This window comes from Loxodonta africana, chromosome 1, assembly GCF_030014295.1.
Source record: "Loxodonta africana isolate mLoxAfr1 chromosome 1, mLoxAfr1.hap2, whole genome shotgun sequence".
NCBI lineage: Eukaryota > Metazoa > Chordata > Mammalia > Proboscidea > Elephantidae > Loxodonta > Loxodonta africana.
The window spans coordinates 118,166,017-118,182,576 of record NC_087342.1 but is presented as its reverse complement, the minus strand read 5'-3'; the positions used below and the strand labels follow the sequence as shown (position 1 = coordinate 118,182,576).

Sequence of the window (16,560 nt, the reverse complement as noted above, 5' to 3'; positions counted from 1 at the left end):
TCCCTCTGGTCTCAGTCAGACCAGCAAGCCTGATCTTTTTATGAGAATTTGAGATCTACATCCCACTATTCTCCTGTTCCATCAGTCTGTAGGGTTTTCAGTGGCTGAGTTTTTGGAAGTAGATTGTCAGGCCTTTCTTCCAAGTGGACTGGAACTGAGCTTGTTAACTGATTGCCACTCAGGGATTCATGAATCATTATATAACCTGAGAAATAAAGGCTCTGGGCAATGGAGCAACCAGAAGGAATAAGTCTGGGTATCCAACACTACAGAATGCAATTCCAGCTTAGGACTACTCACTTCCAGATTTGTGGGTGAGATATCAGCTTCTCTGTTATTTAGGCCACTGTCATTTTAGATTTTCTTTCACTCTCAGGAGAGCCTAATTATAGTTAACACAGCATACCTAAGTGTGATCGAAGTTGCTAGGTAATACTACATTTCACTGAATCCAGGATGTCATCAAAAATGTAAGAAGCATCCCAATTTCAGAGGTGTTAAAGAGTAAAGAAAATGTGCATCTGCAAATTGATGAACTATGATTTTTTTAAAATGAGTTTCTTAGAACACTAGTTCTGAGGTATTTTAACAGGTAATTACAAAAGAAGGAGTTGATTAATCAAACAATTCCGAGAAAACACAGGTTTTGAAAATTAAATAGATTGTCGGTCTTGATTGCAAAGTTTTTATAAACTGCTAATGTGTTGTGAGGCTCTAAGTGGAAATAATATTCATAATTTTAATGTTTATAATTTGGCCCAATGTGGAATATTTTATTTCATTTCTTTTCATTTTATTTTCAAAGTGGAGCAGGTCAAAGGACTAGTGTTTTGGGTATTATATTTTGGGAAGTACCACGTAAAGGAGTAGACAGACCCATACGTGAGGAGACCAGAGGGTAGATGTCTGTTCTATCAACATGCCAAATCACCTCAAGAATGTATTTTTTAACAGCTCAAAATATTTTTTCAGAGAGAGAAGGGAAAATTTTTTTTTTCTCGGATTTCTTTTTGAAGATTTGTCCCATGGTGATCAATTCAGTCCTGCTGTGTTGTTCAAGTCATGTTCAATTATATCACTGTTGTTATGCATCAGACTGTGAGTAGCACAGAAAAACAAAACTGAAAGCTTGCAAACTGACTTCAGAGACAAGACATTCATTCTACCTCAAGTGCAGCTGCATGAGGAGTGAGGTCTGGGTGTGCACTTCCTAGTTTACGGAAGAGTTTGATGTTCCACACTGAGAAAGAGGGAACGAGAAAAGAGAGAAGCTTGAGGAGACATAAGCAAATGCTTTGAGGGTCTTTGAATTTTAAAATTCTTAATTCATGACAGCAAGAATGACTGCCATCCCATTCTGTCCCTGGCTTTTATCTAGAGGAACGAGAAGATATTGAGATGAGCTGAGGGAACTATATGCTTAAACAGAGACCCCCACCAGGACATCTGGCCCTTCCCTTCTTCCTGCAGCACCATCAACACCTCACTGTATTTTGGAAGCCTTATGCCACATGCCTTATGTTCACTTATGTGGGAGCCAAACATCAATTTTGTGGAAAAAATGTAGCCATTTCAGTTCAACAGTATATAAAAATGAACTACATAATGGTAGTTTTCACTTTTCTAATCAGTATTTTGGTTTCTTTGGCTTCTGTTTATACAGGCGACAAAGGTTATTGGAAGCAAATAGAGGGTGTTTGTTCAGATAGGGTTATTCCTAAATCAAATAAAAAAATTCCAATAACTTATGAGTAGTAAACACTAAACTTGAAAATATTCATTTGATTATTTTTCCAAAGGTACTTCTCATTCTTTGGTACTTGCTATCATTGAAATAAATTTTGGAAAGAAAAAAAAAATCCTTGTATTATAACTAATGACTGGAGAGGAAAAAAAAAAAAAAGCCAATCATCTACTATGTGTTGTCTAGACAATCCAGGTGATTAAATACATTTTTTTTCATTTTTCACCTCAATAATTTATTAACTGGTGGCTTTGAAGGTTATTATATACTACACAGAATATTATTTTAACTTCCAATAAATTATTTAAAATATGACTTAATTTTTCCTTTGCTAGTAATGCCAACTAAAACACACTAAATTCATAAACTGTATTAGATGATTAAGGACAGATGTTCTATTAGTTAACTATGAGGCTGAACCAAAAAAATAAATAAAACATTTTTACAGATATCAATCTGTTACCAGATAGTAGATCTACAGGTTTTAAATGTTATACTAGATTTTTTAGTATTTTAATAGCCTCTAAATAGCTCCACCTTGGATGCGTTACTTATCTGTAATAACTTTGATAACTTCATTACTCTTCCTGGGGAATTAACAACAACAAAGTAAAAACAATTTTTTTTTTTTTTTTTACTGAGGCAAATATAAAATAAACTCTAAATTTTCTCATTTCTGTTCAAAAGCAGGATTTCTCATCTGAAATATTTGCAATATTTATAATAGGATATAACACAGTGAAGCTGCTTAGAATTATCTCTCAGATTCAAAAGCACTTGAACATTATGTCTGGAAAAACAATCAGGTGCAGAGTTGTTGATTTGATTTGGTTTGATTTGACCTGATATGATTTAGGAGCATAGCTGAAAAACGTTCAGGCTCACCAGGAGTATGTAAACTTCATCAGTGTCAATAAATCCAGGGCTGCACCTTTCTTTATCAAATAAAATGCTCCAAATGATAAAGGTTTGGGTCATTTAGTCCATATAGAATTGACATATTTCAGTACCCTGTGATTCTCCCAAGGTGAATACAAGGGAGAGAGTGCCACATTATGTATTAGATAATAACATTTCTTTATCACTTTCTCTATTCCAAATCCATCACCTGTCCGTCACTTTGCAGTACTGTGGTGGCTTACATGTTGCTCTGATGTTGGAAGCCATGCCATCTGTATTTCAAATATCAACAGGGTCACCTATGGTACATAGGTTTCTTTGGAGCTTCCAGACTAAGACGGATTACAAAGGCCCGCTGATCTACTTCCACAAATTAGCAAGTGAAAAACTATTGTTTCACAACAGAATATTGCCCAACTTGCTTACTTTGGACATGTCATCAGGAGGGATCAGTCACTAGAGGAGGATATCGTGTTTGGTAAAGTAGAGGCCAACAAGGGCATGTGAGACCTCAGGTGAGATGGCTTGGCACAAAGCCTCAACAGTGGACTTTAAATGCTGGTGATTGTGAGCATGACGCAGGATTGGGCCAAGTTTCATTTTGCTGTACTTAAGGTCTCCATGAGTCAGAGTCGACTCAAGGACCAATCATTCTTGTTCTAACAACAATTATAATGACAACATGTTTCAAGTACTGTGCGAAGCACCTCACATTCAGCATTTCATGGAACTCTTACACCCCCACGAGCTAAGTACTACCACTATCACTGTTTTACAAAGGAGGAGACGGAAGCAGAGAGGTTAAATAAATCACCTGAAGTCAAGCAGTAAGTGGTGGAGCCAGACTGAGACCTAAGCACAGGGCTCCAGAGCTCCTCCCACCATGGCATATGGAACGGTGGCAGAGGCGTGAACTGTCTGTGCCACTATTTCATACACATGCTTTTAACCTGGCTTCAACTTTGATGTTTCCACTGGCTCAGAAGGACCTAGTCAATGTCAGTTTAGCACACAGAATAAGTGGTTGTCTCTATTGTTTTCTTCCCGTGACACTGAGGAAGTCCTATTTTTCCCCAGAATATGTTTCTATTCCCTCCACTATTCCCATTTCAATATTTGAGCTTAAGTTAGTATTTCTCAAAGTATGTTCTATGGAACCTAAGCCCTGGGGAATATAAATAATTATATAAATGTTTATGTAAATATTATTATAAACAAAAAAGGTTCTCTGATCTCATGAATTTAAGAAATAGTGGGTGAAAAAAAAATGGTTAATGGAATAAGGGTTCCCAGTACTCTATATACTAACAAACAATATGAACCTTCAGAGGGAGGATATAAGGCATGGTTTCACAAATTTATTTGACCACAGATGGGACACTTTTGTTCTTAGAGCATGCTGTAAGATTTGCATTCCTTGGAAGAAACGTTGAGAAACACTGACTCAAGGTCTTGAACCCTATGAAAGGGCTACAAGTTAAACTCTGTCAAAATCTGTTTTGTACCATAAGGTGACAACAGTACCTATCAATAGAATGAATTTTAAGTTCTTTTGGGGAGCCGTAGTCTTTCCTGAAGGACAGCTTTCAATCAGTCCCCTCTGGAGTCTATTCATAAAACAAACAAAGCTTGCATTGACTGATAAAGAATGGTTAATTCATCCAATTGTTCTTTACATTTTTTATAGGAAAACAATTTTGAATCACACCTAGACAGAGACTCAGATTCTAAAACTAAGGAAATGTCCAAATAAGACACATGACTTTGAACAGTCTCAAGATAACACCTTCAGGAAAAGTGAATTGATCAGCACCATCTGCTGACCTGACACTAGACAAAATACTAAAGTAAGTGAAGTAGGTTTCCACTACACCCCTCTGCTGGCTATAGTTGTTCAAGTTGTGAGCTGCTCTAGGGAGCCCAGCTCAAGTGTCAAGCAGAGGATGGAATCCATCTTTGCTGTGTTGCCAAGCCTTTTTCCCTGGCATGTAATCCTGTCTGTGCAGATGAGATCCTTTTCAAAGTTGAATTAGACTTGCTGAGTCTTGTGCCCTCAGGACTGTGTCTACTCTGTTTTTACCCAGAGAAAACAATAACTTTATGTTTCCTTTTATCTGCCCTCATTTAAGATGTCTATTTAGAAAGTACCAGCCCAAAACCTCCAAACTACATTTTCCAATCCCCTACTATCAACATGGAAACCCTGGTGGTGTAGTGGTTAAGAACTACGGCTGCCAACCAACAGGTCAGCAGTTCAAATCCACCAGCGTTCTTTGGAAACTCTATGGGGCCGTTCTGCTCTGTCCTATAGGGTTGCTCTGAGTAGGAATCAACTTGACAGCAACAGGCTTGGTTTTTTGTTTTCACTATCAACATATTCCTATTCCTTCTTGTTACTAATCACACTCTGCAAAAATTTATTTGGATTGAACTAATTCATATAGGTTAAATAAACAAAACAAAACAAAAAACCCAAACCAGGTGTCATCGAGTGGTTTCTGACTCTTGGAAACCCCGAGTGCTTCAGAGTAGAACTGGCTCCGTAGGGTCTCCAAGGCTGTGATCTTTTGGCAGCTATCACCAGGTATTCCTTCTGAGGCTCCTCTGGGAGTGTTCAAACCACCAAGCTTTGGGTTAGTAGTCAAGTGCTTGACCATTTGCACTACTCAGAGCTCCATAGATTAAATAGGTTTTTCAAATTTATATGATCACGTAATTCTTTGTGTAACACATACTGGTATTCCTTTAACATAAAGCCAGCAGACACATGGGAAATAGTTACTTAAGGAATGAAGGGAAACCAGTCAGGTTAGAGAAGAGCTTTCCCAAGAATTTGGATGACTGATGGCACATCTTTCCTGCACAGGAAAAACAATTTCATGAACCCCAGCTCTCATCAAGGCAATGTGGCCAAGGAAAGGGACATACCTTAGGGGCGGGCTGCAGGGGAATTTCCCTGTATGCCTGAAATCGAACTATAGGAGCAAATGCCTGACCTGACTGTACGTACAGCCCACTCTAGGTTGAAAATGTTTAAAAAAAGAAGAAGAAATATACCTCATTTTCTCTAGAACATAAAACATTTCAAGCTGCAAAAATTGAAGCTTAAAAAGGATATGTCAGAAATAGCCCTGATGAAATGTCTATAGACACTCAATTGACTGTTTGGCAGACTGTGGGCCTCAATAAAAGCAAATGAAAGAGCAACCCTTAGAAAGAGAGCAGCTCTTTTCTTAGAAAATGCTGTCTTCCTCCCTCCCCCAACATTCTGCTGAAAGAGGTATATAACACTACTTTCTGGAAAGCAAATTGAAATAAGGAGTCTTTAATCTGGAGGCAAAAATGAAAGGCAAAACAACATAGTGACTCTTTTCCAATTGATCACATAGTTGGAGTACTAAAAATCATGAATCTGAACCATATTTTTGAAGGTTTTTATATTGTACTGATTGTAGGAAAGAAGGAAAAATATATGTAAACTGATTATTTCAGTAAATTAGCCCTGGTTAAGAGCTGAAAAGACTTTGTTTTTTGCTATTTGGAATTTGAATTTGTCAAAGCTGACTGTACTGAAAATCTAGGGACTGTTTTTTGGGCAGAAGTTTCTAGATGTCCTGGTTATAATTTAAGAAATGCTCTGATGGGCTATTAACCTCTCTCAATCTCAGTGTAACTTAATGAGATTAAGTTGGGTCATAATAGTACCCACGACATCAAGCTCTTGTGGGAATTAAATGAGATAATGTATGAAAGCACTCAACATAGCAGCTATCCAATAAATGCCAGCAATTATTATCTTCTCTGATACAAATTATAATTTAGCTGGCCCTACTACTGGAAGTTGAATTGGTGACTCAGATGATTACATCTCTTGACAGCAAAGCACAATCAATGTTTAATGAGAAACCTGTGGGTTTATAACTCTTCCAACAGCAAACAGCCATCCTGCTCACTCTGCATGCTGAAAGCTTTCAGACAGCCAGGACCTGATGTTTTATTTGCAGAGTGAAGAGGCTGCATGCCAGCAGCCTGGGAGCCTCACTTCACCCTGGGCATTCGTACCAGGCCTTGAATTTACTGACTATCTCAACTGAAAAGTGTACATGACTGGGAGACACTACACACTGGGTGGTAAAACCAGTGTGTTAGAGATGTGGATAACTAAAAAGGTAAGTGCCTCTTTATGCAAGGTATGTTTTATCAGATGATACCGGTACCAATACAAGTTGCCATTAAATCAATTCCGATTCATGGCAACCCCATGTGTTGTAGAGTAGAACTGTTTTCCATAGGGTTTTCATGACTGTGACCTTTCAGAAGCAGATTGCCAGACCTTTCTTCCACAGCACTCCTACATGGGTTCAAACCACCAATATTTCAGATGATCCAAAAAACAAAACCTGTTGCTGCTGAGTCTATTCGGACTCATAGCAACACTATAGGACAAAACAGAACTGCCCCATAGGGTTCCCAAGGCTGTAATCTTTACAGAAACAGACTGCCACATCTTCCTTCCATGGAGCAACTGGTGGGTTCAGAAGCAATATCTCTTTTAAGGGAATTTTGTTTTTGGGGGGTAAACATTTACTAATCATCATAGCATACATATCTACAGTTACTGACATTTACTTTATCCTTATGTGATACTGAATTAAAAAAAATAGATGTGTTTACTTGAAAAAAAAAAAAGACAACTAATGCCTTGCTTAAGCTTTGGGTCACAGAACAACCAATAATCAGAAATACGAATCTCAGAAAAATCATTCATAGGTTGAAAGAACACACAATCAATTTATAAGAGTCTATATCTAATTGACAGTAGTAAACTGTCAAAGTCCCCCCAAAATTTTGAGGAATATAACCTTAAGAAAGTTTTTTTTTTTTTACATGACTGAATTATACCTCTGGATGCTGAAAACTCATTAATTTAGTTATTTGACATTACTTTAAACACACATGCAAAATATACTTACACACACATACACACATGCATACATGAGTCAACGAGAACACCTACCGTCACTTCGTTCATGCTCAGAAGCATGGGGCTGGGCGGCAAGGTGCCAAGGCGAAATTTTAAACCTTCTTCTAAAGTCATTCCCCAGAATTGGCTGTAGTTCTTTGCTGTCCATCTGCCTTACAAATGAAAGACAAAAATACATATAGGTTATGCATATCACTTTTATAATTATGTGCTTATTTATATGTGCTAAACTATACAATGAAAATTGCAGCAGACCTCACAAAATGGAAACTGTTACTGCAGGTCACATATTCTCAATAAATTCCTAAGTAAAGGATTTACTATTGATTAATAATCGAGTATATGAGACACTCTTCCTGAATTAGCTCCTTTTTGATTATTTAATGACCCATGAGGACCCTAAGGTGCTATCAGTATGCACTAAACCTAAGAACATGAAATCTTTACACCATAAAAGTGATAATAAGGGCAATATATACAGTTTATTTTAAATGGTATTAAATGCATTTTAGAAAGGAGCGTACACAGGCAGAAATTTATTTATAGATTAAATTGGGTAATCTGTTTCATTGATAATTTAAATTTCACAAGAAGCTACCAGACCTTTTTTTTTTTTAAAGTATCCGTGAAGAATTGAGGACAAAATACTTACACTTAAAAAAATTACATCAGTGCTAATTAACTAGATATTGAAATATTCGGTTATATATTAAATCAGCTAATTTGTGTTAAGTGCTCAATAATTTTAGTTTTTAGTAATAATAATAATATAAAATCAATTGATGTGAAATTAGATATCAAAAAAGTGCATTTTTCTAGAGAAATATTTTGTGCTCTTACTTAGAAAAATTAACTTTATTTATAAAATTTAACATTAAAATTAGGAGATAATAAAATTCCTTAAAAGGTAATACGAGATGAAAAGTGAAAAAGGTGAAAATAATTTAATCATTGCCTGTTTGAATTATCTACAACTTCAGGGGAATATGGTTTGGGGAATATATTTTCAGAATTCAAGTCCAACCTAAGCTTTATCCTGTTGTGTTCATCACCAGAATTGTTTACAATGTGCTAGGCTCTTATAAATGATTGAAGATACAGCTCAATTTTCAATAATATGCCTGGCAATTTAATGTTTTTCTTTTATAAGTTGTTAGTTCATAAAATCTTAAGCAGCTTTCAACTACAATTTTAACAAACTATCTCCATACCCAAAGAATTTCAATAAGGAAACCTCTGAATATATTAGACATTGTAGTATTATTTAAGAAAGTAACATAGCCAGCCTTAGGAAAAATGATGAAGTCAGTAAAGTGTGTTTTTGGTAATCCACACGTAAAGTTTTCAAACCGTAGGTCATGAGACATTCATAGGTCATTTAATTAATTGCATTTTAGGGACTAGGGATCAACATTTTTATAAGAAATAAAACTGAATTTATTGCAAAAGTGAGGGTAAATGTTGTATACTGTGTATTTAACTCAGTTGCTGTCCAGTCGATTCAGAGCTGTTTTCCATAGAGTTTTCAGTTGCTGATTTCTCATAGATCTCCAGACCTTTCTTCCAAGGTTCCTCTGAGTGGACTCAAACCTCCAGCAGCCAAGCCTGTTAACTGTTTGTACCAACTAGGGACTCCATATTGTATGTGTGTGCGTGTAAATACAGCCCTGGTGACATAGTGGTTAAGCACTTGGATACTAACCAAAAGGTCAGCAGTTCAAGCCCACCGGCCTCTCTGCAGGAAAAAGATGTGGCAGTCTGCTTCTGTAAAGATTACAGCTTTGGAAACTCTATGGGGCAGTTCTACTCTGTCCTACAGGGTTACTATGAGTCAGAATAGACTTGACAGCAGCAGGTTTGGTTTTTTTTTTTTTTGGTTTGGTGTATGTAAATAGTGTGTGTGTGTGTCTATATGTGTGTGTATATATATATGTATATACACACATACATAAAATGCGTACATGTGTGTATTAGGTCACAGAGTAAAATGTATCTTTTACTGTGAGTCATAACCCAAAATAGCGTGAAAGGCCCTATCCGCACCACCCTGCTTGACCTACATCCATTACTTCCTTTTAATCCAGTTTAACATGTATTAAACATTCTGAATTTATCTATCATGTTTTCGGGTAAACACTAAATGAATAAAATTTCTCTACCTTCAAGGAGGTCATTCCCTAACAAGGACTACAAAAACAGACATGACTTCAATGTATGTCATTTATTAGAAGTAGGTTAAATTATGGTTAGAGTCTAGAATACAAACATAACTCTGCCTGGAGGAATTGGTGTGTGTGTATATAGATATATATGTATTTTTTTTACAGACTTTTTTTTTTACTGACTTTAGCGCTCAGTCTTAAAAGATGAGAATGAATTTTGTGTCCAGATGTGAAAGGAGAAAGCATTTATTCCAAATAAAGGCAACTCTTGGGAAAAACACACAGGTTTGAAAATGGGTGGCAAATATACAGTACAGCAGATAAGTTAAATGCTTAAACTGTGAGAAAAGATATGGGAACAGGAACTGGGAGGAATGTAAAAGGTGAGGCAGTAAAGAAACATCTGGGCCAGATTGTTACTTATGTGAAGAAACGTAAATTATATCCTTTAAGCAACGGAGTGCCATTGAAGATTTTTAAGAATTTGAATGACAGAATCAAAGTTTTGTTTTAGAAGGCTAACCATTAAAGCATAAAGGATTGATTAGAGCTTGGTCAAACTGGAAACAGAGAGACCAGTCAGGCCACTTCAAAGCTATGCTTGATAAAGAAATGCACTAGAATGTAGCATAGGAATGGAAGAAATAAATATCTAAGAGAAACTTGGAGTATGGGAAATTAGCAAGTTCTGGGAAGTGGGAGTGGAGGGGGAGGAAGAATCAAATGAACTTCAAATTTTCTGGCTTGGTTGACTAGGTGGAGGGTGATGCTGGTAACCAAGGACAGGTACAGGAAGTCAATACCTTTTGTTCAGGGTGTGCTGATTTTGAGAAATGTATGAAAAATGAAGACCAAATTGTTCAATAGACTACAGATTTTGAGTCCATAAGAAAATTCAATTGTAGAGATGCTATGATAGATTGAAAAGGACCACAAATTATTCTCAGCTCTTCCCATTAAGGGAGCCCTGGTTGAGCACTGGTTAAAGCACTTGGTTGCTAACCAAAAGGTCTGTGGTTTGAACCCACCAGCTGCTCCAAGGGAGAAAGATGTGGCAGTGTGCTTCTGTAAAGATTAACAGCCTTTAAAACCCTATGGGGCAGTTCTACACTGTCCTGCAGGGTCACTATGAGTAGGAACTGACTCAATAGCAGAAAGTCTGGTTTGGTTTGATCTTCCCATCAAAAAGAGGAGTCTATTTCCCCAGGCTTTGATTCTGGACTGGCCTAGTGACTTGCTTTAACCAAATAAATGCAGGAGAATTGATATTGTGGAAATTTCAAGCTTAGGTGTCAAGAGAACTTGTAGCTTCTATTCTGCCTTATTAGAATATTGCAATGATGTGAAGAAGCCAAGGCTAGCCTGCTGGAGACACATGGCCCAACGAAAAACTAGCACCAATCACCAGACATGGAGACAGGTCATCTTAGACAATCCAGTCCCAGCTGAGGCTCCAGATATCTGTAGACACATAAGTGACCCCAGGAAAGGCTAGCAGAAAGAAGAGCCTAGACTGAGCCTATCCCAAATTGCTGATATGAGCAAGTGAAAAGCTGTGGTTTTAAGCCACTAAATTCTGGAGTGGTTTGTTACACAGCAACAGACAACTGAAATAGTTATTAATTTCCCTTTGTATCACTATCTCGCTGATTATTACTTGCAACACTAGTTTGGTACGTATATATTGCCCCATCAATAGACTCCTATACAAAGTTATGATATTTTGTCTCTCTACTAGATGGTAAATTCCTTTAACAGAGCAACTATTTGTCTGTATCCTCAGCAGTGCCACAAAGCAAAACGTTTTATTGATAGTAATGGATTGCACTGAAAAATAATACAGGGACTTGATAAGTTCTGAAGTAGGTTATGTAGAATGAATAAAGACTTAGATCTAAAATGCTACCAGGATGTGGAACACACATATTTTAAAGAAAAGGTGGTATATTTGTACAGACACTATTTGGAAAAGCTTAATATATACCCATTGCCATCGAGTTGATTCTGACTTGGTGTGACCCTATAGGAGAGAGTAGAACTACCCATACGATTTCCAAGGAGTGGCTGGTGGATTCCAACTGTTGACCTCTTGGCTAGTAGCTGAGCTCTTAACCACGATACCACCAGGTCCCCGCTTAATACATATTGAATAATATAATTATATTTTCACACATAAAAACAATTTGAGCTTCAGGAACAGAGAATAGCAGAGAACGAGAATTTTCTTTTAAAAATTCAAGGACTTTATCCTTTTTTCCCCAATAAATAATTTTAGTGTCGCTCCTTTTCTTCCTAGCTTGTCTCATTTACTTATCTATTTTTCTTTGTTCTATTATGTGTTTTCCTTTGCTCCAATTCTAGTTTACTTCCTACTCTTTTAAAGTCACCTATCAGAGATTTTTATATCAGAGATAACTTAAGTCTAACAATGTTTACTACTAAAAGGCAAAACCCATGCTTCTTAAATAGTCCTAGAATGTTCTAGGAAAGAAAGTTCCTCTTTCCAAAGAAAGCAACATTCTCAACAACTTCTGTACTCTTACAAGTACTTTCTTTCCACATTATTTCAGAGCTCAGACTGTGATTTCTTGTGTGTTCTGTAACACGGCAAAGAACGTAGGCTAATCTATTATCATTTCTTGGAAGCTTATGCTTCTGAGGTAAAGCATTCAAATTTTTTTAGGAACCTGATTCAGATAATTTCTCATGATGACACATACTCTGACGTTCCTTTAATGATTTAAGTGTCATTTAACCACGGAAAAGTATAATTGGTTTTTTTCCAAGAAATACTTAAAAACGTTATCAAGTTACTATCACCTAAAATGTTAGTAAAACACACACACATACTCAAGAATTGAGAGTGGTTTAAGAATCTTAATGTCAACAGATTTGACTTCCTATATTCTGTGTCTTCCAAAAAAGGACTTTGAGGACATTGAAATTCAGTACCTCATTATGCTGGGAAACATATGTCTTACGTGTGGAAGGAAACAATACTTCTTTTTTAAAAAAAATACATTTCAGGATTACTTCAATTTTCTAGTTGCCTGACAATAGATCCTCTTATGGGAAATATTTTTTGAAATGTGGAAGATGTTATCTAGAGTATACATAGATGTGATCAATGGCACTGGAGAACTACTGAGGCAGATATCAACCAACCTTTTCTTTCAGTTCTGTAAACAAAAGCCAGTGTTGGTGCCAACATCTTAATTCCCTCTATGTATGTGGTGCAACCACCTAACTTACTGATCTGTAGGAGAGTAACAATTATTTCCAATATTTAAGTGTCAATCATCCCTATCTTTAGTTTACTAGCAAAGTAAAGTGGCTCAGCCTGTCTTTTGACTTAATTCCAAGTGAAATTGGTTAGATGTCAGCCATTTCAGTGAAATGACTAGATAGACTAGTTATTTGGGGGATCATCAAGATAGAATATTGCCATTTTAGGGGAAGACTCTACTCAGGGTAATTGTCTATGTTGGATGATTACCTGGGTCAGAGCAGAAAGGGAGGGAAAGATAATTAACAAGACTAAATAAATTCTGCTCACTTCCTGGTATTGTATGAATATTTATTGAAAGTAAAGCTCCCTCCACTCTCCTCACTCACGCCGTGACATTATTCTGTCCTAGGCAAAAGCTATATCTTTCTTCCTTCTTATTTGTATTTTTCAAATTTTCAATTATTTAATGTTCATCTCTTATGTATTCCAATTTCATATGCCTTTCAATCTCTCATCTCTCTCCCACTCTTTCTTTATTAAATCATGACCATTTTTGGAAGGAAATGATAGGAGATACATCATTTGAAACCAGAAGAGTAAATGGGGGTGCCAGAAAGCCTATAAAGCCAAATTTCCTCACCCATAGTCTCCTTTATTGACATATTCAATTAATTCTGGACGAACAAGGCATACATGCTGGGAACATTTCCATTGCTGTCCTGAGCAGGTGCTACAAAGATAGAACAAAATACAAAAATGGACTGGCCCTTATGGAGTACATTTCAAAATTAGCAACAGCAGTAACACATTGTTAAGGCATAAAACATAATTTCTAGATTAATGTCAGCCATTTGGCTATTTGATTCTTGACAAAGTAAATCTTAACACATGCATAAGCTACCATTCAAGTTGCTCTGATCTTCTACTCCAGAAAATTAATAAAAGAAATGAGCACGCATTCCTTGAATTTTGAAAACAAGACAATTTAGACAGTAGATCACTGTATTTGTATTTGGAAACTTTCTGCAGGCTTATCTTTTTAAAGCAGTTATGCTAGATACTATTATTGTGCTCAAGGAAACATGATATGCCTGTGATAAAGAAGTATGTTTAATACCTAATGTCTGCTGTATTATGAACACTCGTTGTCAAGACCATCAAAATCAAGCATTAAAATATACATTCATGGTTAGATTTTTAACACTCATTAAAATTAAATGAGCTGATAAAAAAAAAAGCTACAGATATGTGATGTCTTATGACTTCACCCATCTGTTTTCAAATATATGCTCAGTTTCACAAATATTTCTATTATTTGAAGAAAACATACACAGACAGTAGAATTCAGTTCTATGCCACTTAAATTCATTACCAGGAATTGCAGTTTTCTTTAATTACTGATCCTTCTTCATAACATTGACCATCTCTGAGGCAACCTGTCAACATACCATATAAACAGATAAAAAATGCAAAAAATTTAGCAGAAAAGTGCATTAACACAAGAAGTAATCAAAATTCATGTCTAATTTCTCAAATATGGAAAAATATTTAGTGCTAATCTGATAATAATCCACATTTGGTTTGTGTCAAGGTTTATACATATAATTTTCCTGGGCTTGTTCCATGAGTTTTTATCTTTAAAATTCATATTATGATCCAACAGAGAGGACTTGAAAACATGACGACTAGATTACCAAGTGTCTTAGTCATCTAGTGCTGCTATAACAGAAATACCACAAGTGGATGGCTTTAACAAAGAGAAGTTTATTTTCTCAAGTAAAGTGGGCTAAAAGTCCAAATTCAGGGTGTCAGCTCCAGGGGAAGGCTTTTTCTCTCTGTCAGCCTTCTTGTGAATCTTCCCCAGAACTAGGAGCTTCTCAGCACAGGGACTCAGGTCTAAAGGACGCACTTTGCCCTTGGCACTGCTTTCTTGGTGGTATGAGGTCCCCCTGTCTCTCTGCTCACTTCTTTCTTTTATATCTCAAGAGATTGCCTCAAGACACAATCCAGCCTTGTAGGTTGAGTCCTCCCTCCCTAACACAACTGCCACCCATCCTCCCTCACTAACATCATAGAGGCCAGATTTACAACATATAGGAAAATCACAGGATACCAGAATCATGGCTAAGCCAAATTGATGCGCATATTTTTGGGGAGACATAATTCAATCCATGACACCAAGGAATTAATGACAAATCATTCTCAAAAATAATTAATGTATTTAAAAAGATACAGAATAAAAGAGGGCTTGAATCAATTTGAGACATTTCTCATTAAAAAAAAAAAAACTATTCAAATATTATAATAAAGTCTTTTCAGTGAGCATAATTAATTGTACATGACTAGACCAAGTAGCCCATAGTTTTGGATCAAAATATAAAGCTATTTCTTTGAATTCACTTTAGAAATATGAATTCTATTTTTTTCTTCAGGATTTAGATCAAGAGAAAAATTCATAAGATTGTAGTCATTTATATTTCAAATCCAAATGTTTCTTAACTAGTACCTAAAAACGGTTGTTAACTAGTTAAACAGATCACATGAACTACTCAAAAGAACCCAGTGATGGATCACTATTATCAGAAAACCATCACTGAGATATTGCGAAAATAGTACGTAGTTATAAGTTAAATCCCTTCCAAAAATATAATTTTCACAAATTTAAAATTCACATTGAAGTAGCAAGAGACTCTACTTTGGTGAAATTTTTTTGAGAGAAGCATATAATTAATAGATCACACTAATGGCCCTTAATTAAAATAAATTCTAACTTTTGATTCATAAAATCATAGGGAAAAGTATACATGTTTAGAAAGCATTCCAAGGGAACTGGCTTAATTTCTGGCCAAAATTTCTCCAAACCCACTTATGGAGTTACCTATCCTGTTTTTTGTTTTTTCAATTGTTCATCAAAAAGATTTCACAACTGCCCCTACTCAGCATTTACAACGTTTTCTCAGTTCACATTTTGCTTAATGAATCAAAATATCCATGTATTTAAATCTATTCACCCCCTTCCCATGGGTTTTTGCCACTCCACAATCATGCGAAGAGAGATGAAAACCACCTCTTTCCTAGACAGCAGGCTTTTTGCTGCAGCAAATTCAGGGAGTGGAGAAAATTTAACTTTAAATAAAGTTTGGAGTTCGAATTATTACACGAAATTGAATGCATTTAATAACCGAACTGACATTAAGTAGCGCAAAACTTAAAGAGACCCTGTACTACCTATAGGAAAAAAAAATCCTTTGCCGTTGAGTTGGTTCTAATCCATAGCAAGCAACCCTGTAGTAGACAGTAGAACTGCCCCACAGGGTTTTCAAGGAGTGGCTGGTGAATTTGAACTGCCGACCTTTTGGTTAGCAGCCAAGCTCTTCATCACCGTACCACCAAGGCTCCATTATGTACAAAAAAAAAAAATTTTTTTTTTTTTTTTAAGCAACAGAAAATTCATGCAACGATCCAAGTTTTCATTCAATGGTCAGAGCCCTACTTTCCTACCATTTTTAAAGGGAGAGTGGGACAAAAACAAAACTGATTT

At 36.2% G+C, this 16,560-nt stretch overlaps 1 protein-coding gene across 1 annotated transcript in view; it reads right to left on the bottom strand.

Moving 5' to 3' along the window:
* The window catches only part of TINAG (tubulointerstitial nephritis antigen), a 112,026-nt gene that overhangs the window by 75,919 nt on the left and 19,547 nt on the right, over positions 1–16,560 (bottom strand). The window contains exons 2-4 of the mRNA XM_003404131.4: positions 14,392–14,455; positions 13,660–13,749; positions 7,662–7,776 (exon numbers count right to left, since the gene is read on the bottom strand). Coding sequence (XP_003404179.1) covers positions 7,662–7,776; positions 13,660–13,749; positions 14,392–14,455 — 269 coding nt within the window. The remainder of the gene's footprint in view (positions 1–7,661; positions 7,777–13,659; positions 13,750–14,391; positions 14,456–16,560) is intronic.